General features: G+C 48.3%; 1 protein-coding gene across 2 annotated transcripts; it reads left to right on the top strand.

Moving 5' to 3' along the window:
* The first annotated feature begins 17692 nt into the window (after positions 1-17692).
* Positions 17693-25227, top strand: LOC141165492 (E3 ubiquitin/ISG15 ligase TRIM25-like). Of its 2 annotated transcripts, XM_073651118.1 has the most exons (3): positions 17733-17809; positions 19867-20038; positions 21668-25227. In XM_073651118.1, the coding sequence occupies exons 2-3, from the start codon at positions 19899-19901 to the stop codon at positions 23217-23219; spliced, it is 1692 nt and encodes a 563-aa protein (XP_073507219.1). In that variant the 5' UTR covers positions 17733-17809; positions 19867-19898; the 3' UTR covers positions 23220-25227. The 2 variants fall into 2 exon arrangements, with proteins under 2 accessions (XP_073507225.1, XP_073507219.1); XM_073651124.1 differs by lacking the exon at positions 19867-20038 and having other exon boundaries at positions 17693-17809; positions 21668-25226.
* Positions 25228-26879: the final 1652 nt, after the last annotated feature.

The following is a 26879-nucleotide window of genomic DNA, read 5'->3' as shown; positions in this document are numbered from 1 at the left end:
AGATATACGGCTCAGCAGACAGTATCACACAGGATACGATTAGATACACAGCTCAGCAAACAGTATCACAGGATTAGATACACGGCTCAGCAGTAAGTATCACCCAGTATTAGATACACGGCTCAGTAGTCAGTATCACACAGGATTATATACAAGGCTCAGCAGTCAGTATCACACAGGATTAGATACACATCTCAGCTGACGGTATCACAGAGTATTAGAAACACAGCTCAGAAGACAGTATAACACAGGATTAGATACACAGCTCAGCAGACGGTATCACACAGGATTAGATACACGGCTCAGCAGACGGTATCACACAGGATTAGATACACAGCTCAGCAGACGGTATCACCCAGGATTAGATACACGGCTCAGCAGACGGTATCAACCAGGATTAGATACACGGCTCAGCAGACGGTATCACACAGGATTAGATACACGGCTCATCAGACGGTATCACACAGGATTAGATACACAGCTCAGCACAGGGTATCACCCAGGACTAGATACACGGCTCAGCAGACGGTATCACCCAGGATTAGATACACGGATCAGCAGACGGTATCACCCAGGATTAGATACACGGCTCAGCAGACGGTATCACCCAGGATTAGATACACGGCTCAGCAGACGGTATCACCCAGGATTAGATACACAGCTCAGCAGACGGTATCACCCAGGATTAGATACACGGCTCAGCAGACGGAATCACCCAGGGTTAGATACATGGCTCAGCAGACGGTATCACCCAGGATTAGATACACGGCTCAGCAGATGGTATTACAGGATTAGATACAGGCTCAGCAGACGGTATCGCAGGATGAGATACAGGCTCAGCCGACGGTATCGCAGGTTTAGATACAGGCTCAGCAGACGGTATAGCAGTATTAGATACAGGCTCAGCAGACGGTATCGCAGGATTAGATGCGCGGTTCAGCAGACGCTATCGCAGGATTAGATCCGAGGCTCAGCAGACGGTATCGCAGGATTAGATACAGGCTCAGCAGACGGTATCACCCAGGATTAGATACATGGTTCAGCAGACGGTATGGCAGGATTAGATACACGGCTCAGCAGACGGTATCACCCAGGATTAGATACACGGCTCAGCAGACGGTATCACCCAGGATTAGATACACGGCTCAGCTGACGGTATCACTCAGGATTAGATACACGGCTCAGCAGACGGTATCACCCAGGATTAGATACACGGCTCAGCAGACAGTATCACACAGGATTAGATACACGGCTCAGCAGACGGTATCACACAGGATTAGATACACAGCTCAGCAGACAGTATCACCCAGGATTAGATACACAGCTCAGCAGACGGTATCACCCAGGATGAGATACACAGCTCAGCAGACGGTATCACCAAGGATTAGATACACGGCTCAGCAGACGGTATCATCCTGGATTAGATACACAGCTCAGCAGACGGTATCACCCAGGGTTAGATACACGGCTCAGCAGTCAGTATCACCCAGGATTAGATACACAGCTCAGCAGATGGTATCACACAGAATTAGATACACGGCTCAGCAGATGGTATCACACAGGATTAGATACACGGCTTAGCAGACAGTATCACCCAGGATTAGATACTCAGCTCAGCAGTCAGTATCACCCTGGATTAGATACACAGCTTAACAGATGGTATCACACAGGATTAGATACACGGCTCAGCAGTCAGTATCACACAGGATTAGATACACAGCTCAGCAGATGGTATCACCCTGGATTAGATACTCAGCTCAGCAGTCAGTATTACCCTGGATTAGATACACAGCTCAGCAGATGGTATCACACAAGATTAGATACACGGCTCAGCAGACAGTGTCACACATGATTAGATACACGGCTCAGCAGACAGTATCACCCAGGATTAGATACACGGCTCAGCAGTCAGTATCACCCAGGAGTATATATAAGGCTCAGCAGTCAGTATCACACAGGATTAGATATACGGTTCAGCAGACAGTATCACACAGGATAGGATTAGATACACAGCTCAGCAAACAGTATCACAGGATTAGATACACGGCTCAGCAGTCAGTATCACCCAGGATTAGATACACGGCTCAGTAGTCAGTATCACACAGGATTAGATACACGGCTCAGCAGACAGTATCACACAGGATATGATTAGATACACAGCTCAGCAAACAGTATCACAGGATTAGATACACAGCTCAGCAAACAGTATCACAGGATTAGATACACGGCTCAGTAGTCAGTATCACACAGGATTAGATACAAGGCTCAGCAGTCAGTATCACACAGGATTAGATACACAGCTCAGCTGACGGTATCACACAGGATTAGATACACAGCTCAGCAGACAGTATCACACAGGATTAGATACACAGCTCAGCAGACGGTATCACACAGGATAGGATTAGATACACAGCTCAGCAGACGGTATCACCCAGGATTAGACACACGGCTCAGCAGACGGTATCACACAGGATTAGAAACACAGCTCAGCAGACAGGATTAGATACACGGCTCAGCAGTCAGTATCACACAGGATAGGATTAGATACATGGCTCAGCAGTCAGTATCACACAGGATAGGATTAGATATACGCCTCAGCTGACAGTATCACAGGATTAGATACACGGCTCAGCAGACAGTATTACAGGATTAGATACACGGCTCAGCAGACAGTATCACACAGGATGAGATTAGATACACAACTCAGCAGACAGTATCACACAGGAAAGGATTAGATACACAGCTCAGCAGAAAGTATCACACAGGATAAGATTAGATACACAGCTCAGCAGACAGTATCACACAGGATAGGATTAGATACAGTTCAGCAGACGGTATCACACAGAAAAGGATTTGGTACAACGCTCAGCAGAAAGTATCACACAGGTTAAAATTAGATACACAGCTCAGCAGACAGTATCACACAGGATAGGATTAGATACACAGCTCAGCAGACGGCATCACCCAGGATTAGATACACGGCTCAGCAGACGGTATCACACAGGATTAGATACACAGCTCAGCAGACAGGATTAGATACACGGCTCAGCAGTCAGTATCACACAGGATGAGATTAGATACATGGCTCAGCAGTCAGTATCACACAGGATAGGATTAGATACACGCCTCAGCCGACAGTATCACAGTATTAGATACACGGCTCAGCAGTCAGTATTACCCAGGATTAGATACACGGCTCAGCAGTCAGTATCATACAGGATTAGATACACGGCTCAGCAGTCAGTATCACCTAGGATTAGATACATGCCTCAGCAGACGGTATCACCCAGGATTAGATACACGGCTCAGCAGACAGTAACACCCAGGATTATATACACTGCTCAGCAGTCAGTATCACCCAGGATTATATATACGGATCAACAGTCAGTATCACACAGGATTAGATACACGGCTTAGCAGACAGTATCACCCAGGATTAGATACTCAGCTCAGCAGTCAGTATCACCCTGGATTAGATACACAGCTCAGCAGATGGTATCACACAGGATTAGATACACGGCTCAGCAGTCAGTATCACACAGGATTAGATACACAGCTCAGCAGATGGTATCACCCTGGATTAGATACTCAGCTCAGCAGTCAGTATCACCCTGGATTAGATACACAGCTCAGCAGATGGTATCACACAAGATTAGATACACGGCTCAGCAGACAGTGTCACACATGATTAGATACACGGCTCAGCAGACAGTATCACCCAGGATTAGATACACGGCTCAGCAGTCAGTATCACCCAGGATTATATATAAGGCTCAGCAGTCAGTATCACACAGGATTAGATATACGGTTCAGCAGACAGTATCACACAGGGTAGGATTAGATACACAGCTCAGCAAACAGTATCACAGGATTAGATACACGGCTCAGCAGTCAGTATCACCCAGGATTAGATACACGGTCAGTAGTCAGTATCACACAGGATTAGATACACGGCTCAGCAGACAGTATCACACAGGATAGGATTAGATACACAGCTCAGCAAACAGTATCACAGGATTAGATACACAGCTCAGCAAACAGTATCACAGTATTAGATACACGGCTCAGTAGTCAGTATCACACAGGATTAGATACAAGGCTCAGCAGTCAGTATCACACAGGATTAGATACACAGCTCAGCTGACGGTATCACACAGGATTAGATACACAGCTCAGCAGACAGTATCACACAGGATTAGATACACAGCTCAGCAGACGGTATCACACAGGATAGGATTAGATACACAGCTCAGCAGACGGTATCACCCAGGATTAGACACACGGCTCAGCAGACGGTATCACACAGGATTAGATACACAGCTCAGCAGACAGGATTAGATACACGGCTCAGCAGTCAGTATCACACAGGATAGGATTAGATACATGGCTCAGCAGTCAGTATCACACAGGATAGGATTAGATACATGGCTCAGCAGTCAGTATCACACAGGATAGGATTAGATACATGCCTCAGCCGACAGTATCACAGGATTAGATACACGGCTCAGCAGACAGTATTACAGGATTAGATACACGGCTCAGCAGACAGTATCACACAGGATGAGATTAGATACACAACCCAGCAGGCAGTATCACACAGGAAAGGATTAGATACACAGCTCAGCAGAAAGTATCACACAGGATAAGATTAGATACACAGCTCAGCAGACAGTATCACACAGGATAGGATTAGATACAGCTCAGCAGACGGTATCACACAGAAAAGGATTTGGTACAACGCTCAGCAGAAAGTATCACACAGGTTAAGATTAGATACACAGCTCAGCAGACAGTATCACACAGGATAGGATTAGATACACAGCTCAGCAGACGGCATCACCCAGAATTAGATACACGGCTCAGCAGACGGTATCACACAGGATTAGATACACAGCTCAGCAGACAGGATTAGATACACGGCTCAGCAGTCAGTATCACACAGGATGGGATTAGATACATGGCTCAGCAGTCAGTATCACACAGGATAGGATTAGATACACGCCTCAGCCGACAGTATCACAGTATTAGATACACGGCTCAGCAGTCAGTATCACCCAGGATTAGATACACGGCTCAGCAGTCAGTATCATACAGGATTAGATACACGGCTCAGCAGTCAGTATCACCCAGGATTAGATACACGCCTCAGCAGACAGTATCATACAGGATTAGATACACGGCTCAGCAGACAGTAACACCCAGGATTATATACACTGCTCAGCAGTCAGTATCACCCAGGATTAGAAACACAGCTTAGCAGACAGTATCACACAGGATTAGATACACGGCTCAGCAGACAGTATCACACAGGAGTGGATTAGATACACGGCTCAGCAGACGGTATCACACAGGATTAGATACACGGCTCATCAGTCAGTATCACATAGGATTAGATATACGGCTCAGCAGACAGTATCCCACAGAATAGGATTAGATACACAGCTCAGCAAACAGTATCACCCAGGACTAGATACACGGCTCAGCAGTCAGTATCACCCAGGATTATATATAAGGCTCAGCAGTCAGTATCACACAGGATTAGATACACAGCTCAGCAGACAGTATCACACAGGATTAGATACACAGCCCAGCAGACAGTATCACACAGGATTAGATATACAGCTCAGCAGACAGTATCACACAGGATTAGATACACAGCTCAGCAGACAGTATCACACAGGATTAGATATACAGCTCAGCAGACAGTATCACACAGGATTAGATACACGCATCAGCAGACGGTATCACCCAGGATTAGATACACAGCTCAGCAGACGGCATCACCCTGGATTAGATACACGGCTCAGTAGACGGTATCACCCAGGATTAGATACACTGCTCAGCAGACGGTATCACACAGGATTAGATACACGGCTCAGCAGACAGTATCACACAGGATTAGATACACGGCTCAGCAGACAGTATCACCAAGGAATAGATACACGGCTCAGCAGTCAGTATCACCCAGGATTAGATACACAGCTCAGCAGATGGTATCACACAGGATTAGATGCACGGATCAGCAAACGGTATCACATAGGATTAGATACACGGCTCAGCAGTCAGTATCACACAGGATTAGATATAAGACTCAGCAGTCAGTATCACACCGGATAGGATTAGATACACAGCTCAGCAAACAGTATCACAGGATTAGATACACGGCTCAACAAACAGTATCACAGGATTAGATACACGGCTCAGCAGTCAGTATCACCCAGTATTAGATACACAGCTCAGCAGTCAGTATCACAAAGGATTAGATACACTGCTCAGCAGTCAGTATCACACAGGATTAGATACACGGCTCAGCAGTCAGTATCACACAGGATTAGATACACAGCTCAGCAGACAGTATCACACAGGATTAGATACACAGCTCAGCAGACAGTGTCACACAGGATTAGATACACGGCTCAGCAGACAGTGTCACACAGGCTTAGAAACACGGCTCAGCAGACAGTATCACACAGGATTAGATACACGGCTCAGCAGTCAGTATCACCCAGGATTAGATACACGGATCAGCAGTCAGTATCACCCAGGATTAGATACACGGCTCAGCAGTCAGTATCACAGGATTAGATACACGGCTCAGCAGACGGTATCACCCAGGATTAGATACACGGCTCAGCAGACGGTATCACCCAGGATTAGATACACGGCTCAGCAGACGGTATCACCCAGGATTAGATACACAGCTCAGCAGACAGGATTAGATACACGGCTCATCAGTCAGTATCACACAGGATAGGATTAGATACATGGCTCACCAGTCAGTATCACACAGGATAGGTTTAGATACATGCCTCAGCCGACAGTATCACAGGATTAGATACACGGCTCAGCAGACAGTATCACAGGATTAGATACACGGCTCAGCAGACAGTATCACACAGGATAAGATTAGATACACAACTCAGCAGACAGTATCACAGCATAGGATTAGATACACAGCTCAGCAGAAAGTATCACACAGGATAAGATTAGATATACAGCTCAGCAGACAGTATCACACAGGATAGGATTAGATACAGCTCAGCAGACGGTATCACAGATGATTAGATACATGGCTCAGCAGTCAATATCACCCTGGATTAGATACACGGCTCAGCAGTCAGTATCACACAGGATTAGATACTTGGCTCAGCAGTCAGTATCACCCAGGATTAGAAACACGCCTCAGCAGACAGTATCACACAGGATTAGATACACGGCTCAGCAGACGGTATCACCCAGGATTAGATTCACGGCTCAGCAGACGTTATCACCCAGGATTAGATACACGGCTCAGCAGACGGTATCACCCAGGATTAGATACACAGCTCAGCAGACAGGATTAGATACACGGCTCAGCAGTCAGTATCACACAGGATAGGATTAGATACATGGCTCACCAGTCAGTATCACACAGGATAGGTTTAGATACATGCCTCAGCCGACAGTATCACAGGATTAGATACACGGCTCAGCAGACAGTATCACAGGATTAGATACACGACTCAGCAGACAGTATCACACAGGATAAGATTAGATACACAACTCAGCAGACAGTATCACAGCATAGCATTAGATACACAGCTCAGCAGAAAGTATCACACAGGATAAGATTAGATATACAGCTCAGCAGACAGTATCACACAGGATAGGATTAGATACAGCTCAGCAGACGGTATCACAGATGAGTAGATACATGGCTCAGCAGTCAATATCACCCTGGATTAGATACACGGCTCAGCAGTCAGTATCACACAGGATTAGATACTTGGCTCAGCAGTCAGTATCACCCAGGATTAGAAACACGCCTCAGCAGACAGTATCACACAGGATTAGATACACGGCTCAGCAGACAGTATCACACAGGATTAGATACACGGCTCAGCAGTCAGTATCACACAGGATTAGATACACAGCTCAGCAGACAGTATCACACAGGATTAGATACACAGCTCAGCAGACAGTGTCACACAGGATTAGATACACGGCTCAGCAGACAGTGTCACACAGGATTAGAAACACGGCTCAGCAGACAGTATCACACAGGATTAGATACACGGCTCAGCAGTCAGTATCACCCAGGATTAGATACACGGATCAGCAGTCAGTATCACCCAGGATTAGATACACGGCTCAGCAGTCAGTATCACAGGATTAGATACACGGCTCAGCAGTCAGTATCACCCAGGATTAGAAACACGGCTCAGCAGTCAGTATCACACAGGATTATATACACAGCTCAGCAGTCAGTATCACGGGATTAGATACACAGCTGAGCAGTCAGTATCACCCAGGATTAGATACACAGTTCAGCAGCCGGTATCACACAGGATTAGATACACAGCTCAGCAGACGGTATCACACAGGATTAGATACTCAGCTCAGCAGATTGACGCCCTTTTTTTTTTTAATTTGAGGCAGGATGGTAATTGGACCTTTCTGTCTGTCATGGCTTAGTCATTATCGGTGGGAGATGGTCCGTGCTTCCCCATTCTGTATTGCCCAAAATAAAGAAAGGGGTGAAACGTGTCAGGGCGCAACAGTGCAGCTGTTCCCCCGGTGGTGGAAGAGGGGAACTGCACCGATGTCGTTTGATCTTTTGACTTACGTGATCGACGGCCGGGTGCAGACGGTGCTTGTGCCCATACGCTCCGGAGGTAGAAAAGCCCCAGATATAAACTGTAGTCTAAGAGCACAGACGTGATATCTATGTAACATAAGGCGAAGTCAATTGATCTCACCAACCGTGATTGCCCTGATTTCAGATTTCCATAAGTTGTCTGTTGCGGTCTCCCTTGTCTGTGCTTCTGCTGCTTGCTGTCTAAGTGCCTTCTTGCTGATATTTGCAACCTCCTGCTCTCTGCATGTTCTGCAAATCTTCCTCTTCCAGTTGTGTAGTTGTGCCCCTCATGCATAGGAATGGTGCAGCTTAAAGATGGAGGCCTTCCTCTGGGCACCAGACTTCAGCTCTCCGGTACATGTAGGGGGTGATTTGGTTGCACGAGGTTCGCCGGCTTTGGCGGTTCAGCTGAGTTGATGGAAGTATGGGGAAAATCCTGAAGTTCCTTGAGTAAAGGGGGCGCTCATTGTGAGGTCCTGGGGAAGGCACAGTAAGGAATTGCGGGGGAGCATGCTGTGAAATCACAGGGTTGGCTCAGTAAGAGGTCGTGGGGATGGAGAGTTGTGAGGACACTGTGTTGGCTCAGTAAGAGGTTGTGGGGATGGAGAGTTGTGAGGACACTGTTGGCTCAGTAAGAGGTTGTGGGGATGGAGAGTTGCGAGGACACTGCCTTGGCTCAGTAAGAGGTTGTGGGGATGGAGAGTTGTGAGGACACGGTGTTGGCTCAGTAAGAGATTGTGGGGATGGAGAATTGTGAGGACCCTGTTGGCTCAGTAAGAGGTCGTGGGGATGGAGAGTTGTGAGGACACTGTTGACTCAGTAAGAGGTCGTGGGGATGGAGAGTTGTGAGAACACTGTGCTGGCTCAGTAAGAGGTCGTGGGGATGGAGAGTTGTGAGGACACTGTTGGCTCAGTAAGAGGTTGTGGGGATGGAGAGTTGTGAGGACACGGTGTTGTCTCAGTAAGAGGTTGTGGGGATGGAGAGTTGAGGGGACACGGTGTTGGCTCAGTAAGAGGTTGTGGGGATGGAGAGTTGAGGGGACACGGTGTTGGCTCAGTAAGAGGTTGTGGGGATGGAGAGTTGTGAGGACACGGTGTTGGCTCAGTAAGAGGTTGTGGGGATGGAGAGTTGAGGGGACACGGTGTTGACTCAGTAAGAGGTTGAGGGGACACAGGGTTTGCTCCATAAGAGGTTGTGAGGTCACGGGGTTGGCTTCATAAGAGGTCGTGGGGATGGAGAGTTGTGAGGACACTGTTGGCTCAGTAAGAGGTTGTGGGGATGGAGAGTTGTGAGGACACGGTGTTGGCTCAGTAAGAGGTTGTGGGGATGGAGAGTTGTGAGGACACGGTGTTGGCTCAGTAAGAGGTTGTGGGGATGGAGAGTTGTGAGGACACGGTGTTGGCTCAGTAAGAGGTTGTGGGGATGGAGAGTTGTGAGGACACGGTGTTGGCTCAGTAAGAGGTTGTGGGGATGGAGAGTTCTGAGAACACAGTGTTGGCTCAGTAAGAGGTTGTGGGGATAGAGAGTTGAGGGGACACGGTGTTGACTCAGTAAGAGGTTGAGGGGACACAGGGATTGCTCCATAAGAGGTTGTGAGGTCACGGGGTTGGCTTCATAAGAGGTCGTGGGGATGGAGAATTGTGAGGTCACAGGGTGCCGCAGTAAAAGGTAGCTGAGATTTTTATTTTTCTATGGTGGGAAGTTTTCTATGTGCGACTCGTCGTTCGGAGATTGAACCTCTCTGGAATTTCCGGAATTTTACATTCTTTGTGCCAAATAGATTTGTGCAGGAGATAAGAGTCTCCTCGTTTGAGCATGATGTATGGGTATACAGTCATAGCTTATAGAGGAACTCCGCCATAACATCCTTACAGCCGCGAGGCTCAGATAAGCATCCACAGGTTGTCTGCAATCCTTACACGAGTTTTATGTTGGCAGACTACGTCTTGAGGATTTTCCGCCACTTACCGGTGTGTAGCCGTTTTTGTGGTGCCCTTTGCAGTGAGGCTGTATCTGCTGCACTTTCCTGTACAGTATAACTCTTATCTCTTTTAGCCGGACGGAGGTTCACATCGCCAAAAGGTGAATTGGGCTCGAGGATTCGGTTGTAAACACATGCAGCTTTTTGTGATTCTTAGCCCAAAGGTAGGACACTGTTTACGAGAGCCTAAAGTGACTGCCACATCAGACAAAACTTTATCAGGGATCCAGAAAGGATCTCGACCAATTGTACTGGGAATCATTTTTTCATTCGGAGAAGCCATCACCCTTCCCACTGATCTTTGCAGCTCACACACTCATGTCGCGACACTGCCCAATTCCTCACCGGTCACAAGTTAGTGTCTGGTCTGTCCCATGGTGGAGACCACGGCCACATGACGGACCTCGTTGACTGACTGACCGACCGACATGTAGTCTTATTTTTCATGTCCAGTATGACATAATGTGTGACATCCTGTAGATGAAGCATAACCTGTGCCCAAGCCAGGCACTAGGCTATCTGCTTTTAGATGTTCTCTAGATTACAGGCCCCGGCATGTCCATTCTTGTACAAGTACGGACAGGTGGGTGCTGTCTGGCCTCCTGTGATCCTCATATAGCTAAAGACAGAACCCCAACCCCCCCAAAAAAGGGGGGTGGTTTTCCAGAATGAGGGACCCTGTAGTGCTGTGGTCACCTGAATTACAACAGCACTACAAACTCTTCAAACTCTAGGACAGTCAATAACTTCCTGATTGGTGGGGGTCTGTCCGTAAAATCGCCCTGTGTGGAAGGGGTTAAGAATGGAGTGGGGCGGTGCGCACTCTCAACCTCAACTTTGTTCAGAAGGGGCTTTTCAGAGCTCTATTCTCGAGATGTGGGGGTCCCAGCGAATGGACTGCCAGCGATCGGAAAGTTATCCCCTATTCTGTGGTACAAACCATATAAACTAAATTTGCCAAAAAATCTGGCATACACATCTCGTGACAGATTTATTATTTGGAGCCTTTTTATGCCTTGCTGTAAAGTTTCTTGGGGGAATCAAAAAATGCATCAAAATTTTGGTGCAAAATACTTGCCCCAAGTAAATGGAGAGGAGGCGATCAGAAAAGTTTGACTTGTAGCAAGAGGCACTAAATGGAGGCGTCCTCCATTGTAAACCTCCTGCCGGTCTAGTGATACACTGAACTTTTAGGACTAGTAGTAATATTTGCCCCATGAAGCAGTGGGGAACTTGTAGGGTTAATACCAGTGCAGAGAATGCGTTGGGGGGAGCGGGGGTCTTATTTGTTTGCCTTGAATCCATAGTGAATGTGAATTACCAAAGGAAAACCTTTATCTGGTGGAATGTAATAAGCTAATTAGTTTTTCTACTGACTTTTAATACATGAGATCCCGGGAGCTGAGAAAAGTCTCCGACATCTCATCAGGAAACGTCTTCCGTCCACTCCTTGTAGTCGCGTACGATGTGTTTACAGACCTGCCTCATTAAAACCTAGAAAGTATCATAGATAACGCACAAAAAACCCTCTAAGGAATCGCTCGTATAAAAGGGAATTTATCGATAATTGTAATTGTGTGATGTGCCTTTAAATATTGTGTCTTGTCGTACACTTTGTTGCAGTATTAATAAAAGTGCCGGGTTTGTAACCGTCGTCTTCATGTGTCATCACTGGGTCTCTGGATGGCGTCACTGGGTGTATGGATGGTATGGCGTCACTGGGTCTCTGGATGGCGTCACTGGGTGTATGGATGGTATAGCGTCACTGGGTGTCTGGATGGTATGGCGTCACTGGGTGTCTGGATGGCGTCACTGGGTCTATGGATGGCGTCACTGCGTGTCTGGATGGTATGGCGTCACTGCGTGTCTGGATGGTATGGCGTCACTTGGTCTCTGGATGGCGTCACTGCGTGTCTGGATGGTATGGCGTCACTGGGTGTCTGGATGGCGTCACTGGGTCTCTGGTTGGCGTCACTGGGTGTATGGATGGTATGGCGTCACTGGGTGTATGGATGGCGTCACTGGGTGTATGGATGGTATGGCGTCACTGGGTGTCTGGATGGCGTCACTGGGTGTCTGGATGGCGTCACTGCGTGTCTGGATGGTATAGCGTCACTGCGTGTCTGGATGGTATGGCGTCACTTGGTCTCTGGATGGCGTCACTGCGTGTCTGGATGGTATGGCGTCACTGGGTGTCTGGATGGCGTCACTGGGTCTCTGGATGGCGTCACTGGGAGTATGGATGGTATGGCGTCACTGGGTCTCTGGATGGCGTCACTGGGTGTATGGATGGTATGGCATCACTGGGTGTCTGGATGGCGTCACTGGGTCTATGGATGGCGTCACTGCGTGTCTGGATGGTATGGCGTCACTGCGTGTCTGGATGGTATGGCGTCACTTGGTCTCTGGATGGCGTCACTGAGTGTCTGGATGGTATGGCATCACTGCGTGTCTGGATGGCGTCACTGCGTGTCTGGATGGTATGGCATCACTGCGTGTCTGGATGGCGTCACTGCGTGTCTGGATGGTATGGCGTCACTGGGTCTCAGGATGGCATCACTGCGTGTCTGGATGGTATGGCGTCACTGGGTGTGTGGATGGTATGACGTCACTGGGTCTCTGGCTTCACTGGGTGTATGAATGGTATGACGTCACGGGGTGTATGGATGGTATGACGTCACTGGGTCTCTGGATGGCGTCACTGGGCGTCTGGATGGTATGAAGTCACTGGGTGTCTGGATGGTATGACGTCACTGGGTCTCTGGATGGAGTCACTGGGTGTGTGGATGTTATGACGTCACTGGGTGTGTGGATGGCATCACTGGGTGTGTGGATGGCATGACGTCACTGGGTCTCTGAATGGCATCACTGGGTGTGTGGATGGTATAACGTCACTGAGTCTCTGGATGGAGTCACTGGGTGTGTGGATGTTATGACGTCACTGGGTCTCTGGATGGCGTCACTGGGTGTGTGGATGGGATGGCGTCACTGGGTTTGTGGATGGTATGGCGTCACTGCGTGTCTGGATGGTATGGCGTCACTGGGTGTCTGGATGGCGTCACTGGGTCTCTGGATAGTGTCACTGCGTGTCTGGATGGTACGGCGTCACTGCGTGTCTGGATGGCGTCACTGCGTGTCTGGATGGTAAGGCGTCACTGCGTATTTGGATGGAGTCACTGCGTGTCTGGATGGTATGGCGTCAGTGGGTCTCAAGATGGCGTCACTGCGTGTCTGGATGGTATGGCGTCACTGGGTGTGTGGATGGTATGACGTCTATGGATGGCGTCACGGGGTGTATGGATGGTATGACGTCACTGGGTCTCTGGATGGCGTCACTGGGCGTCTGGATGGTATGGCGTCACTGGGCGTCTGGATGGTATGACGTCACTGGGTCTCTGGATGGTATGACGTCACTGGGTCTCTGGATGGAGTCACTGGGTGTGTGGATGTTATGACGTCACTGGGTGTGTGGATGGCGTCACTGGGTGTGTGGATGGCATGACGTCACTGGGTCTCTGGATGGCATCACTGGGTGTGTGGATGGTATGACGTCACTGAGTCTCTTGATGGAGTCACTGGGTCTGTGGATGTTATGACGTCACTGGGTGTGTGGATGGGATGGCGTCACTGGGGTTGTGGATGGTATGGCGTCACTGGGTCTCTGGATGGCGTCACTGGGTGTGTGGATGATATGACGTCACTGGGTGTGTGGATGGTATGACGTCACTGGGTCTCTGGATGGAGTCACGGTGTGTGGATGGTATGACGTCACTGGGTCTCTGGATGGAGTCACTGGGTGTGGATGGTATGACGTCACTGGGTCTCTGGATGGAGTCAGTGGGGGTGTGGATGGTATGACGTCACTGGGTCTCTGGATGGAGTCACTGGTTGTGTGGATGGTATGACGTCACTGGGTCTCTGGATGGAGTCACGGTGTGTGGATGGTATGACGTCACTGGGTCTCTGGATGGAGTCACTGGGTGTGGATGGTATGACGTCACTGGGTCTCTGGATGGAGTCAGTGGGGGTGTGGATGGTATGACGTCACTGGGTCTCTGGATGGAGTCACTGGTTGTGTGGATGGTATGACGTCACTGGGTCTCTGGATGGAGTCACTGGGTGTGTGGATGGTATGACGTCACTGGGACTCTGGATGACGTCACTGGGTGTGTGGATGGTATGACGTCATTGGGTCTCTGGATGGCGTCACTGGGTGTGGATGGTATGACGTCGCTGGGTGTGTGGATGGTATGACATCACTGGGTGTATGGATGGTATGGCATCACTCGGTGTGTGGATGGTATGACGTCTATGGATGGCGTCACTGGGTGTATAGATGGTATGACGTCACTGGGTCTCTGGATGGCGTCACTGGGTGTCTGGATGGTATGTCGTCACTGGGTCTCTGGATGGCGTCACTGGGTGTCTGGATGGTATGACGTCACTGGGTCTCTGGATGGCGTCACTGGGTCTCTGGATGGCGTCACTGGGAGTCTGGATGGTATGACGTCTCTGGATGGCGTCACTGGGTCTCTGGATGGTATGACGTCTCTGGATGGCATCACTGGGTGTGTGGATAGTGTCACTGGGTGATACCTGGCGTAGTGCTCTGATGACTCTAGCTGGTGCCTTTGTCTGTGGACTCTGACTGTTGATGACTCTGTTGTAACAGAAACGGTGTTCCCAGGGCTCTGACCGCTGTCATGTTCTCATTTTATTATTAACTGGTGCCTTTTTGAGAGGACTCTGTTCACCTTTTAACTGGGATTTGATTACGATGGTTATTGACAAATGATGTCATTCTATAGGAATACTGGCCATTGATGGCTCGGTGCAATGTTCCTGGTATTCTCAGCCTTGGCTTAGTGGCACAACTAGTACCATATGGAAACAATACTAATCCAACTTGTACCGTCTTCAAAGAAAGTTTGTTGGTAATAATTGGCAGGGGACTCTGAAGACTCAGGCTGTGTCCAGAGGAGCCTGATCACTGGTGACTGAATATGATGTCAGCCCCCCCTGGATGTGGTGTCAGTCATCAGTGTTCAGGTTCCTCTGGACACTGACAGTCACAAGTGATAAAGCTCCTTTGAACGTGGTGTCAGTCATCAGGCTCTTCTGGACACTGTGTCAAAGGAGCCTGATCACTGGTGCCTGAGGCGGCGTCCAGAGGACTCTGTTGCCTGAGGCGGCGTCCAGAGGACTCTGGTGCCTGAGGCGGCGTCCAGAGGACTCTGGTGCCTGAGGCGGCGTCCAGAGGACTCTGGTGCCTGAGGCGGCGTCCAGAGGACTCTGGTGCCTGAGGCGGCGTCCAGAGGACTCTGGTGCCTGAGGCGGCGTCCAGAGGACTCTGGTGCCTGAGGCGGCGTCCAGAGGACTCTGGTGCCTGAGGCGGCGTCCAGAGGACTCTGGTGCCTGACGCGGCGTCCAGAGGACTCTGGTGCCTGACGCGGCGTCCAGAGGACATGCTGCATCCAGAGGACTCTGATCACTGGGTGGCTGGCGTCGTGTCCGGAGGAGTCTAATGATCATTGGGCTTCATTTACTTTTCCTTTTGATTATTTAATCAATTTTATACTGTTCTATTGATTCTGTATCTGAAAATAATTTTTCTACACACTTTTCTTGGTGCTTTCTTAGTTGATCGTTCCCTCAAATCATCATAGGAATAAAGTTATTGTGTGGGATTGTCAATAATAATATTTCTTGATGTTACTGTTCCATTCTCTTGTCACTCCGTATTTATATTTTCCATTTTCCACAGCAATAGTATTTCTTATGCCTTGAGAACTCTGCTGACTGAGGCCGCGTCCAGAAGACTCTGATCACTGGTGACTGATGCTGGTTCCAGAGAACTCGGGGTCAGTCATCAGAGTCCTCTGTTCAGTGTTATTAAAGTCCCATGGACAAGGCGTGGGTGATCAGTATGTAGATGACTCTGATCACTGAGGACTAGCGCTGTTTCCAGAGGATACTTGAGGTTACGGTTGGGCAGATACACATGCATAGTATGAAACAACTGACAATGAAACTTTTTTTCCCTTGTGACCGTACCTTGCACCCTGGTGCAGCCCGACAGATTTAGGTGAGTGATGTATGAAGACCAGGTTCAATTTGATATTTCAGTGGTGGACGGCTCTGATCAGTCTCTGAAATAGATAAGAGATACTTGGCGCTCCAAGTAATGTAACTAATCTTTAGGCAATCTATATAGTCAATAAGGTTTTGGCCCTGAGCCCTGGGTCTTCATCAGACACTAGATGATACAGAAAAATAATTATATAAAGTCAAAATACGACCACATACGTGTAAGAGTGCACAGGAAAAAACATTGATAAATCATAGATAACTGGATGTTGTTCATTGAAAGTTATACACAAAAAGATAGTTACAAAACGCAAACGACAGTGTCATTTCATACTGGAGAGAGAGAGGAAAACCCGTATTGTGAACTATAAGAGATGTTTATGTTCACCATGATCTAGAGACTAACGAAGGAAAAATACTGAACCAGGTATGATCCTATAAATGTGGCGTATATATAATATATAACCCAAGCCATATAAGTGTGCTGTAGGCATACGTGCTGCAGCCCTCACTTTAGTGAAAAGTCTGCAGCAAACCTGTCCATGTGTGACCACAGGTGCAGCATGAGGTCGGCAGCAATGAGGAGTTCTCTGTACATATGGGGGACCTCTGTCTGGTGCTGTATGTGGAGGAGCTGTGTTTGGGGGCTCAGCTTATGTACAGGTACCTGTGGCTGCCCCTGTATGTGAGGGCGCTCAGTCTAGTTCTACATGGTGGCTTCCAGCTGTACTTATATAAATGGAAACTGTCTGAGGCTATGCCCCTCAGTGGCAATAACCGCGCAGATTCATGGGAGATGGAGTTTTTAAAACAATAAGCAAAGTAACGGCGAAGCCTTCTTGAACTACAACTCCCAGACCCGCACTTGCGTTGCGCGACTCCCCGAGGAGGACGCTTCAACCAATCAGCTGATTATTAGTTGTTGGCGCGCAAGTGTGAGGGAAGAAAGACCAATCAGAAACGTCATTTCGACATTGGATACAGGTAGCCAATCAGGAGTGTCGCCACGTCGTTGGCGCGCTTTTCTGTGAGCAGCCAGCCGATTAGAAGCGCCCTGTCTCTCGGGTCAGTGTGCCGGGCAGATAACGCGCAGTCTCTCAGCAGACGGTTTGCTCTCCGTGAGGTAAATTATGTGTAATATGAGGGGCTGCTGCAGGGCCCTGGAAAATCAGAGGGGCCCAGCGCCCACTCACTGTCGGGGCCCAGCGCCCACTCACTGTCGGGGCCCTGGCCGCTTCCTCGGCACCTGTTTAGTGACGCAGGCGCTGCTTGATTGCCAGCACTTCAGACATGGCCGCGCACAGTGTGCTGTGTCTGCTAGTAATGGCACGGCAGGATCGATGGCACTGCACCTTTAATTGTGCTTGTGTGTCGTCCCTGGCGCGTCAAACATGTCACGGGCACACCGATGTGCAAGAGAATGATACGCACTCATGTCGGTGCGTGTTACATGCCGCTGTCAGATTGACACAGTGGGGGGAGGGGGGTCCACAGGAAGTTACAGGTGACATAGTGGGGGAAGGGGATCCACAGGAAGTTACAGGTGACATAGTGGGGGAAGGGGATCCACAGGAAGTTACAGGTGACACAGTGGGGGGCCCACAGCAAGTTACAGGTGACACAGTGGGGGGCCCACAGCAAGTTATAGGTGACACAGTGGGGGGCCCACAGCAAGTTACAGGTGACACAGTGGGGGGCCCACAGCAAGTTACAGGTGACACAGTGGGGGGCCCACAGCAAGTTACAGGTGACACAGTGGGGGGCCCACAGCAAGTTACAGGTGACACAGTGGGGGGCCCACAGCAAGTTACAGGTGACACAGTGGGGGGCCCACAGCAAGTTACAGGTGACACAGTGGGGGGCCCACAGCAAGTTACAGGTGACACAGTGGGGGAGGGGACCCACAGGAAATTACACATTACACAGTGGGGGTCCACAGGAAGCTACAGGGTGACAGTGGGGGAGGGGACTCCACAGGAAGTTACAGGTGACATAGTGGGGGGAGGGGGGTCCACAGGAAGTTACAGGTGACATAGTGGGGGGAGGGGGGTCCACAGGAAGTTACAGGTGACATAGTGGGGGAAGGGGATCCACAGGAAGTTACAGGTGACAGTGGGGGGGCCCACAGGAAGTTACAGGTGACACAGTGGGGGGAGGGGGGCCCACAGGAAGTTACAGGTGACACAGTGGGGGAAGGGGATCCACAGGAAGTTACAGGTGACAGTGGGGGGGCCCACAGGAAGTTACAGGTGACATAGTGGGGGGAGGGGGGTCCACAGGAAGTTACAGGTGACAGTGGGGGAAGGGGATCCACAGGAAGTTACAGGTGACAGTGGGGGGGCCCACAGGAAGTTACAGGTGACACAGTGGGGGGAGGGGGGCCCACAGGAAGTTACAGGTGACACAGTGGGGGGCCCACAGGAAGTTACAGGTGACACAGTGGGGGGAGGGGGGCCCACAGGAAGTTACAGGTGACACAGTGGGGGGCCCACAGGAAGTTACAGGTGACACAGTGGGGGGGCCCACAGGAAGCTACAGGTGACACAGTGGGGGCCCACAGGAAGTTACAGGTGACACAGTGGGGAATGGGGCCCACAGGATTGCATGAGGGGCCCCCTCCCCTAACTGCCTCAGGGCACTTCATATAATAAATTATATCATCGCACACTCATAAGTTGTAATGCAGTGTTCATTTATTCACAATGGCATAACATCAAACCGATTAAACGTGATTGGCGACAGAAGACGTTTCGGCCTTATCCAGGCCTTATTCATTGAGTCGCACTACTAAAAGAGAGGAAATACGGTGTTAAGGGTAGGAATATTAGAAATCACATTGGTTAAACAAAAAGTCCATATAATACAATATTGATGGATGTGAGAGGGGAAAAGAAGGAATGAGGGGGAGGGGGGAGAGAGAAATAGAAGCAAAGGGAGGCAGAATAAAATCACAGTTATACATATGTACATTATATACAGTGGAATCATCAAGTAACATAGAGTATGCTGTAGGGTTACCTTAAGTGGGTTCAGATGAAGGTATATGCCATAAGAGAGAAAATAGAAATCTTTAAATGGTGCTGTAATGGTAAGAGATGCATGTTAAGCGCATAGAAAATCAGGCAGGGTTTTTTTTTTAAAAGGGCAGGATCACTACCTCTTATGTCTCTTGTTTCACAGCCTATAGGTGACTTTCTTACTGGTGCGATGTGATGTCTCTACGTCTTGATACAGTGCTGGGGTCCCTGTTGTGGCTGTTTCATGTAGTAGAGAAGAGTGGTGTGGCCTTTTCCCTGTACTGCTATTCATATAGTGTGGAGGACTGGAGTAGGGAGAGCGTCCCAATTAGTAGGTAAGGTGGGGGAAGAGGGAAAGGGGAAGGCTCCTGGGAGCTGGGTACCTTGCACATCGGTGTGCCCGTGACGTGATTGCGGGTTGCCGCTGGGTGTCAGCTGATGGCCCCTGTGCCTGTCACTACGAGTAATCCCGGCATGTGGTCGGGCTTCAAAGGTGACTGTGATTTCTGCTATATTTCACCACCGGAGTGGTATCAGCAATGTAAGTTCCCTGTGTGAAATAAAATACGTAGCAGTCGCCGTCTTCTGCCGCTGTGTCGTTGCTTCGGTCCTCTTCGTTGCAGTAGAATATGGTGGGTAAATAAAAAAATAACCTGGAGTGTTATTTTAAACTAGATGGTGGCCCGATTCTAACGCATCGGGTATTCTAGAATATGTATGCAGCCGACCGGGCGCAATCAGCAGAGCCGTGTTTACATTTGGTGCCTAAATCGCTGATTGGCCGCGACCAATCAGCGAACCGTTTTAGTGAGGACCAGGGAGCGGCGCTTCCTGTGCGGCTACTTCTGCCGGGAGATGACCGGCTGTTTGCAGCAGAAGTATACCAACCGGCGGTGCCGCTCCCCGGTTCTCCCTTCACACTTGCCGTCGGGAGATCAGTGGCCCTAGCCGCTTATCTCCCAACGGTAGCCGCATGGAGGTCAGCGGCGCCGCCGGTCGAGGTACTGAAGCTGTGAGCAGCTGGGAGATGACCGGCTACCCCCGGTCATCTTCCGGCTGCATTGCCGCTGACCGCCGTGCGGCAGATGAGCCGCTAATGGCCGCCATCTTTTTCTGAAATCCCGCGTCGCTGATTGGTCCGGCCACGGCCAATCAGTGACGCGGGATTTCCTGGACAGAAGGACAGACAGACCTGATAAGACGATTATATATATTAGATGATGTGTCAGCATCTCTGTGTGGTGCAGTATATAGAGGATGTGTCTCCTGTGCGGTGCAGTATATAGAGGATGTGTCTCCTGTGCGGTGCTGTATATAGAGGATGTGTCTCCTGTGCGGTGCAGTATATAGAGGATGTGTCTCCTGTGCGGTGCAGTATATAGAGGATGTGTCTCCTGTGCGGTGCAGTATATAGAGGATGTGTCTCCTGTGCGGTGCAGTATATAGAGGATGTGTCTCCTGTGCGGTGCAGTATATAGAGGATGTGTCGTGTCTCCTGGGTGGTGCAGTATATAGAGGATGTGTCGGCTCTCCTGTGAGATAAAGCCTCACAAAGCATAGTACGGGGCTTTACAGGTGGGAATGGTGCAGGCCGGGCCGCTGTAAAGCTTCAGGTGTCCACACATTACTTGTATGTCTGCCCCCGCTCCATTCACCCCTATGGGGGAGGTGACCTCGACTCAGCCCACGTCTGTGGTGGGAGGCGACACAAATGTGAATGGAGCAGAGATCACCTCACTTCTCCCATAGACATGGATGGGACCAATTGCTGGGGAAGACCCTGGAGAGATTTCCCTGCTGCCCCTAGATCTGGTTGCCGTCTGTTCAGACCTGCAGTTTGGCCCCTGTTCTGTCACTATCTGGGTGCATTGAATTGCTTGCAGTAGTTTTTACTGTCTTTGTTTTCTCATGTGTCTTACATTCATATCTATAGATTTTACATTTTCCCTTTTTTCTTTTTTTAGAGACTCTTCATGTGTAAAGATGTCGTCGTTCTCTGACCTGAAGGACGAGCTGAACTGCCCCATCTGCCTCTGTGTGTACACGGAGCCGGTGACTCTGAGGTGTGGACACAACTTCTGCAACTCGTGTATTCGCCAAGCCCTGGACAGCCAAGTGTCGTCCGGGAGCCAACACTGGCACTTCTGTCCATATTGTAGGAAAAGGTTTACGCTGAGACCCAATCCTCACCCGAACATCACTCTGTGTAACATAGTGAAGCGCCTTCAGTCCTCACCGGGTCCATCCAAAGACGGCATCTTCTGCACCTATTGTATCACCGCGCCGGTGTCTGCTGTCATGTCCTGCCTCTTGTGTGAGGCCTCTCTGTGTAACGATCACATCGCCGTCCACAACAAGTCTCCTGAACACGTGCTTGTTGCCCCCACAACGTTTGCCCGGAATAGAAATTGCATTGTCCATAGTACATTCCTGGATTATTTCGATCCTGAAGATGCAACTTGTGTTTACTGCACGGCGCACGGAAATCATCAGACCCAGCGACACACCGGGCCCAGCGAGAGCCTGAAACTGAAAGAAGTGCTGGAGAAGCTGACCTTAGAAAGAAAGATGATCGCAAACCACGTTGAGGACCTTCTGCTCCACAGACAAAAGGTGCAGAGCACATCAGATAGCTACGCTCTCAAGACGAAGGTTTTGTTTGCAAATCTTAAAAGAGATCTCTCTACTCTGGAGATTCGCGTCCTAAAAGAGATCTGGGGGCAGGATGAGAGAGTTTCCATCTCCATCGACAGCATTGTCAAACAGCTGGAAGTAAGAAAGAACAAAGTGTCCAAGCAGATCACATTTGTCAAGAAGATCGGCAATTTTCCAATACCAAAGCCTGAGATCGATGGCCAAGGTCACATTGAAAATGAAGGAACAGACAGGGAATATCCAATCCTCCAAGAGAACTTTCACGTGGGCCATTTTAACCCGGTCCTAATTTCAGAGACTTTACGGAGAGAATTGCGTAATATTATGACTAATACCAAACCCATCTACGCAGGGTCAAGGGCCATAGACATCTTACTGGATGTGGGCACAGCCGGGCGCAGCATCACAGTGTCCAAAGACCAGAAAACGGCATCTTGGACCTCCATGAAAAAACGAAGCAAAAATCTTGGAGTTTATCAGGTGCTCAGCACTCAGAGCTTCTCGGGAAAATATTACTGGGAAGTCGAGATTTGTGGAAACTGGATTTGGAGGATAGGAGTGGCCTATCCCAGTATAGGCAAGAAAAAGCCAACGTCTAGGATCGGAGACGACGAGAAATCCTGGTGCTTGTGTCGCTATCTGCACGAGTATTCTGCAAGACACGACCAAAGGAAAATCATACTGTCTAAGAAGGTCTCAGCCCTGAGACTAGGAGTTTACCTGGACAGTCAGGCTGGGACACTCTCCTTCTATGAGCTCGGTGATCCCATCGAGCAGCTCTACACCTTCACCACCACTTTCTCTGGACCTGTCCATGCCGTCTTTTATTTAGGAGGTCGTGGATGGTTGAGAATTGGATGAACGACACGCTCACTAGAGGTTTTCGCAGATTAGTTTGGCAACAAAATTGTATGAATAGAATTGGTTTCTTGTATCCATACTCTCCAAATGTTTCTTGTAGGGGGGGGGGGGACGTCGCTGGGATTTCTGAGCGGAGGACTCCTACGTTCAGTAATGCTGTTAGAAAACCACTAAATGACCCCCATCCTAGAAGAAAACTTGCCGTACAGTTCTCTGCACTTATGTCATGTTTCTGTACAGTATGTTTCCGTACAGTTCTCTGCACTAAATGACCCCCATCCTAGAAGAAAACTTGCCGTACAGTTCTCTGCACTTATGTCATGTTTCTGGTTAAAGTTATTGTTCTGTTTGTTTAAGATGTGATAACAAGGAAGGAGATTTCTCGTGGATGATTAGTGCATACGACTGCACGTGATACAAGTTGGGAGTACCCCTATAGGCCAATAATTGGCACAGAAAGTTGGACTCGTTTAACACCATTAAACTATAGGCAATGAGAGGTTAATGCCCGAGAATCCTGTTATTTCACAGTCCATAGATGGATAAATTCTGTACTGCGGATTGTAGTAATAAATGGTGTTGGGTATAAGGCTGATGTCTCCCGTCTTGTGATCTTGTTTTATGCTGAGGGTCCCTATCTGACGGCCTGTGTTGAGTTTCGTGGTCTTGTATCCCTTTCAGCTGTACTGTGTTTTACAAATGTAGTTCTGATGACGCGGAAACCAAATGCTTCATCTGTCTTAGGGGCAGACTAACGCCCGGATTGGTTGCATTTCTCCTGACCTGAACTCGACAGCCTCAAATACAGTGAGGAAAATAAGTATTTGATACGCTGCTGATTTTGCAAGTTTTCCCACCTACAAAGAAGGGAGAGGTCTGTAATTTTTATTATAGGTCACTTCACCTGTGAGAGACGAATCTTGCAATGTGATTTTCTGTAGTTCTTGACCAAGTTTGCACACATTGCAGAAGGGATTTTGTCTCTTTCCTCCATACGGATCTTCTCCAGATCTTTCAGGTTTTGGGGCTGTTGCTGGGCAATATTGAGTTTCAGCTCCCTCCAAAGATTTTCTATTGGGTTTAGGGCTGGAGACTAGCTAGGCCACTCCAGTGCTTCTTATGGAGCCACTACTTAGTTGCCCTGACTGTGTGTTTCGGGTTATTGTCATGCTGGAAGATCCTCTTACTGAGCTCTTCAATGCTCTTACTGAGGGAAGAAGGTTGCTGGCCTAAATCTCGTGATACATGACCCCATCCATCCTCCCTTTTAATATGGTGCAGTTGTCCTGTCCCCTTTGCAGGCAGGCACCCCCAAAATATGTTTCCCCCACCATGCTTCACGGTTGGGACGGTTTTCTTGGGGTTGTACTCACTCTTCGAAACACTGCAAGTAGAGTTGATACTAAAAAGTTCTATTTTGGTCTCATCTTGACTACAAGACCTTCTCCCATGCCTCCTCTGGATCATTCAGATGGTCAATGGTGAACTTCAAACGGACCTGGATATGTGCTGGCGTGAGCAGGGGGACCTTGCGTGCCCTGCAGGATTATAATCCATGACAGTGTAGTTTGTTACTAACGGTAATGTTTGAGACTGTGGTGCCAGCTCTCTTTAGGTCATTGACCAGGTCCTCCGATGTAGTTCTGGGCTGATTCCTGACCTTTCTCAGAATCATCTTTACCCCACGAGGCGAGATCTTGCATGGAGTCCCAGACCGAGGAAGATTGACCGTCATCTTGTGTTTGTTCCATTTTCAAATAATTGTGCCAACACTTGTTGCTTTCTCACCAAGCTGCTTGACTATTGTCCTGTAGCCCATCCAAGCCTTGTGCAGGTCTACAATTTTGTCCCTGGTGTCCTTAGACAGCTCTTTGGTCTTGGCCATGGTGGAGGGGTTGGAGTGTGTGGACAGGTAATGAGTGCAGAGTAGGAAGGCTTCTTAAAGTAAACCTAACAGGTCTTAGAGCGCCAGAATTCTTGATGGTTGGTCGGTGATCAAATACTTATTTCATGCAATAAAATGCAAATTAATTATGAAAAAAATCATACAATGTGACTTTTCTGGTATTTTATTTTTTGATTTTGTCTCTCGCAGGTGAAATGTACCTACGATAACAATTAGATTTCTCCATTCTTTGTAGGTGGGAAAACTTGCAGTGTATCAAATACTGTATGCATATACAATGGCGGTCAGTAGTAAATTGTGTGTCCTCCTTAATAAAAGGAGCCCATTCATAAGACATCTAGTCTCGATAATTGTGGGCGGACCGGAACTAGAAGCACCCGGCCATACAAAGCCCAGGAATCCCGCTGCGGAAAAGTTTTGTCTTTCACCCTCTCGGTTTGTCCTTTTCTGTCTCGGTTCCTTACAGCCAGGACGGAGAGCTCTGCTGCAGAATCAAGTGTTCAGCCATGCTTAATTAATCAGCGGCAAGAAGCAAATTTATCTGGATTATTCCTTACAATCTAAACAGGTTCCGGATAGTATCCGAACGGAGGAAATTAACCTCCACCACCAAACTCAATCAATATAGTAACAACTAGTGTGGGATATATAAATCCAAACCACCACAAAGAGTAACTAAGGTTTAAAATATATTTATTGATATTCTTTAAAATTAAAGATATAAAAACAGTGGATAACCCATACCACAGATGTAGGGTGTTAAACCATGAATCATTACAAAAGGTATAAATACATGCTACTGCTTGGCAATATATTTGGGAGGGAAATGATACTGAATAGGGCCCTAATGTGCATAGAGAAATATCCTATTTAACAGGTGAACAGATCAATCCACATCAAAAAGATATACACATGCATAATAGATAAGAGCCAACATTACCTTAAGCCAATGTTTGTATGAATGAAAGCATGGTAAACAGTGGGTTATCCAGTGTTTTTATATCTTTAATTTTAAAGAATATCAATAAATATAATATATTTTAAACCTTAGTTACTCTTTGTGGTTGTTTGAATTTATATATCCCACACTAGTTGTTACTATTATTCCTTACAAGACAGATTCTCCTCTCTCGCCGCGGAAATGAAAGTGTGGAGCAATTAGAGGGAAAACCTGCCGAGAACTCCTCTCCCCGATCTGGGGCGAATACACAGAACCTGCAAGCTCTTGGCAGCCGGGAAGCGCTGGGATGGCATAAAACATGAATATAATATGAGGATGTGTAATAATGAGGGTTACATATCCCCAGCACCTGGAAGGGGATGCGATTGACTTACTGTCGTGATACAAAATCATGAAAAAAATGCTGAAATGCAGCCATCACTAACCGCGACACTTTTTTTGGTACATTTTAGTGCATATTCCTGGACACTTTTTCCTAATGACCCCTCTTCCTTGGCGTTATGTACGTTGGTGATAAAACACCATTTATTTTGCATATCGTGAAGTCCCTTTTGTTTTGTAGTATTCATTGATATTTTCTTGCACCCAATTCTTCAAAATAGAGCACATGGGTCATGAATTTTGCACAAAATAAAAAAAAAATGCTCTTTTACCTTAATCTTTTAGCCCATTTTTCTGCCTTTTTTAGAGCAAAACGTTGCATGTGCCGCTGTATAGTTGAATTGGAAAAAATTTCAGACTTAAATTACGGAGAGGGACTGAAGTGTATGTATTTGCACAAATAGTTTGTGAC

This window comes from Phyllobates terribilis, unplaced genomic scaffold (genome assembly GCF_046119375.1).
Source record: "Phyllobates terribilis strain yellow unplaced genomic scaffold, ASM4611937v1 Scaffold_1__5_contigs__length_1240528914, whole genome shotgun sequence".
NCBI classification, from domain to species: domain Eukaryota; kingdom Metazoa; phylum Chordata; class Amphibia; order Anura; family Dendrobatidae; genus Phyllobates; species Phyllobates terribilis.
This window is presented reverse-complemented; position numbering and strand designations above follow the sequence as displayed.

Coding starts and splice junctions, on each gene's coding strand:
- LOC141165492 (XM_073651118.1), top strand. CDS start 19,899: ATGTCTCTACGTCTTGATACAGTGCTGGGGTCCCTGTTGTGGCTGTTT. Junction 20,039..21,667: donor GAGAGCGTCCCAATTAGTAG/GTAAGGTGGGGG, acceptor TTCTTTTTTTAG/AGACTCTTCATGTGTAAAGA.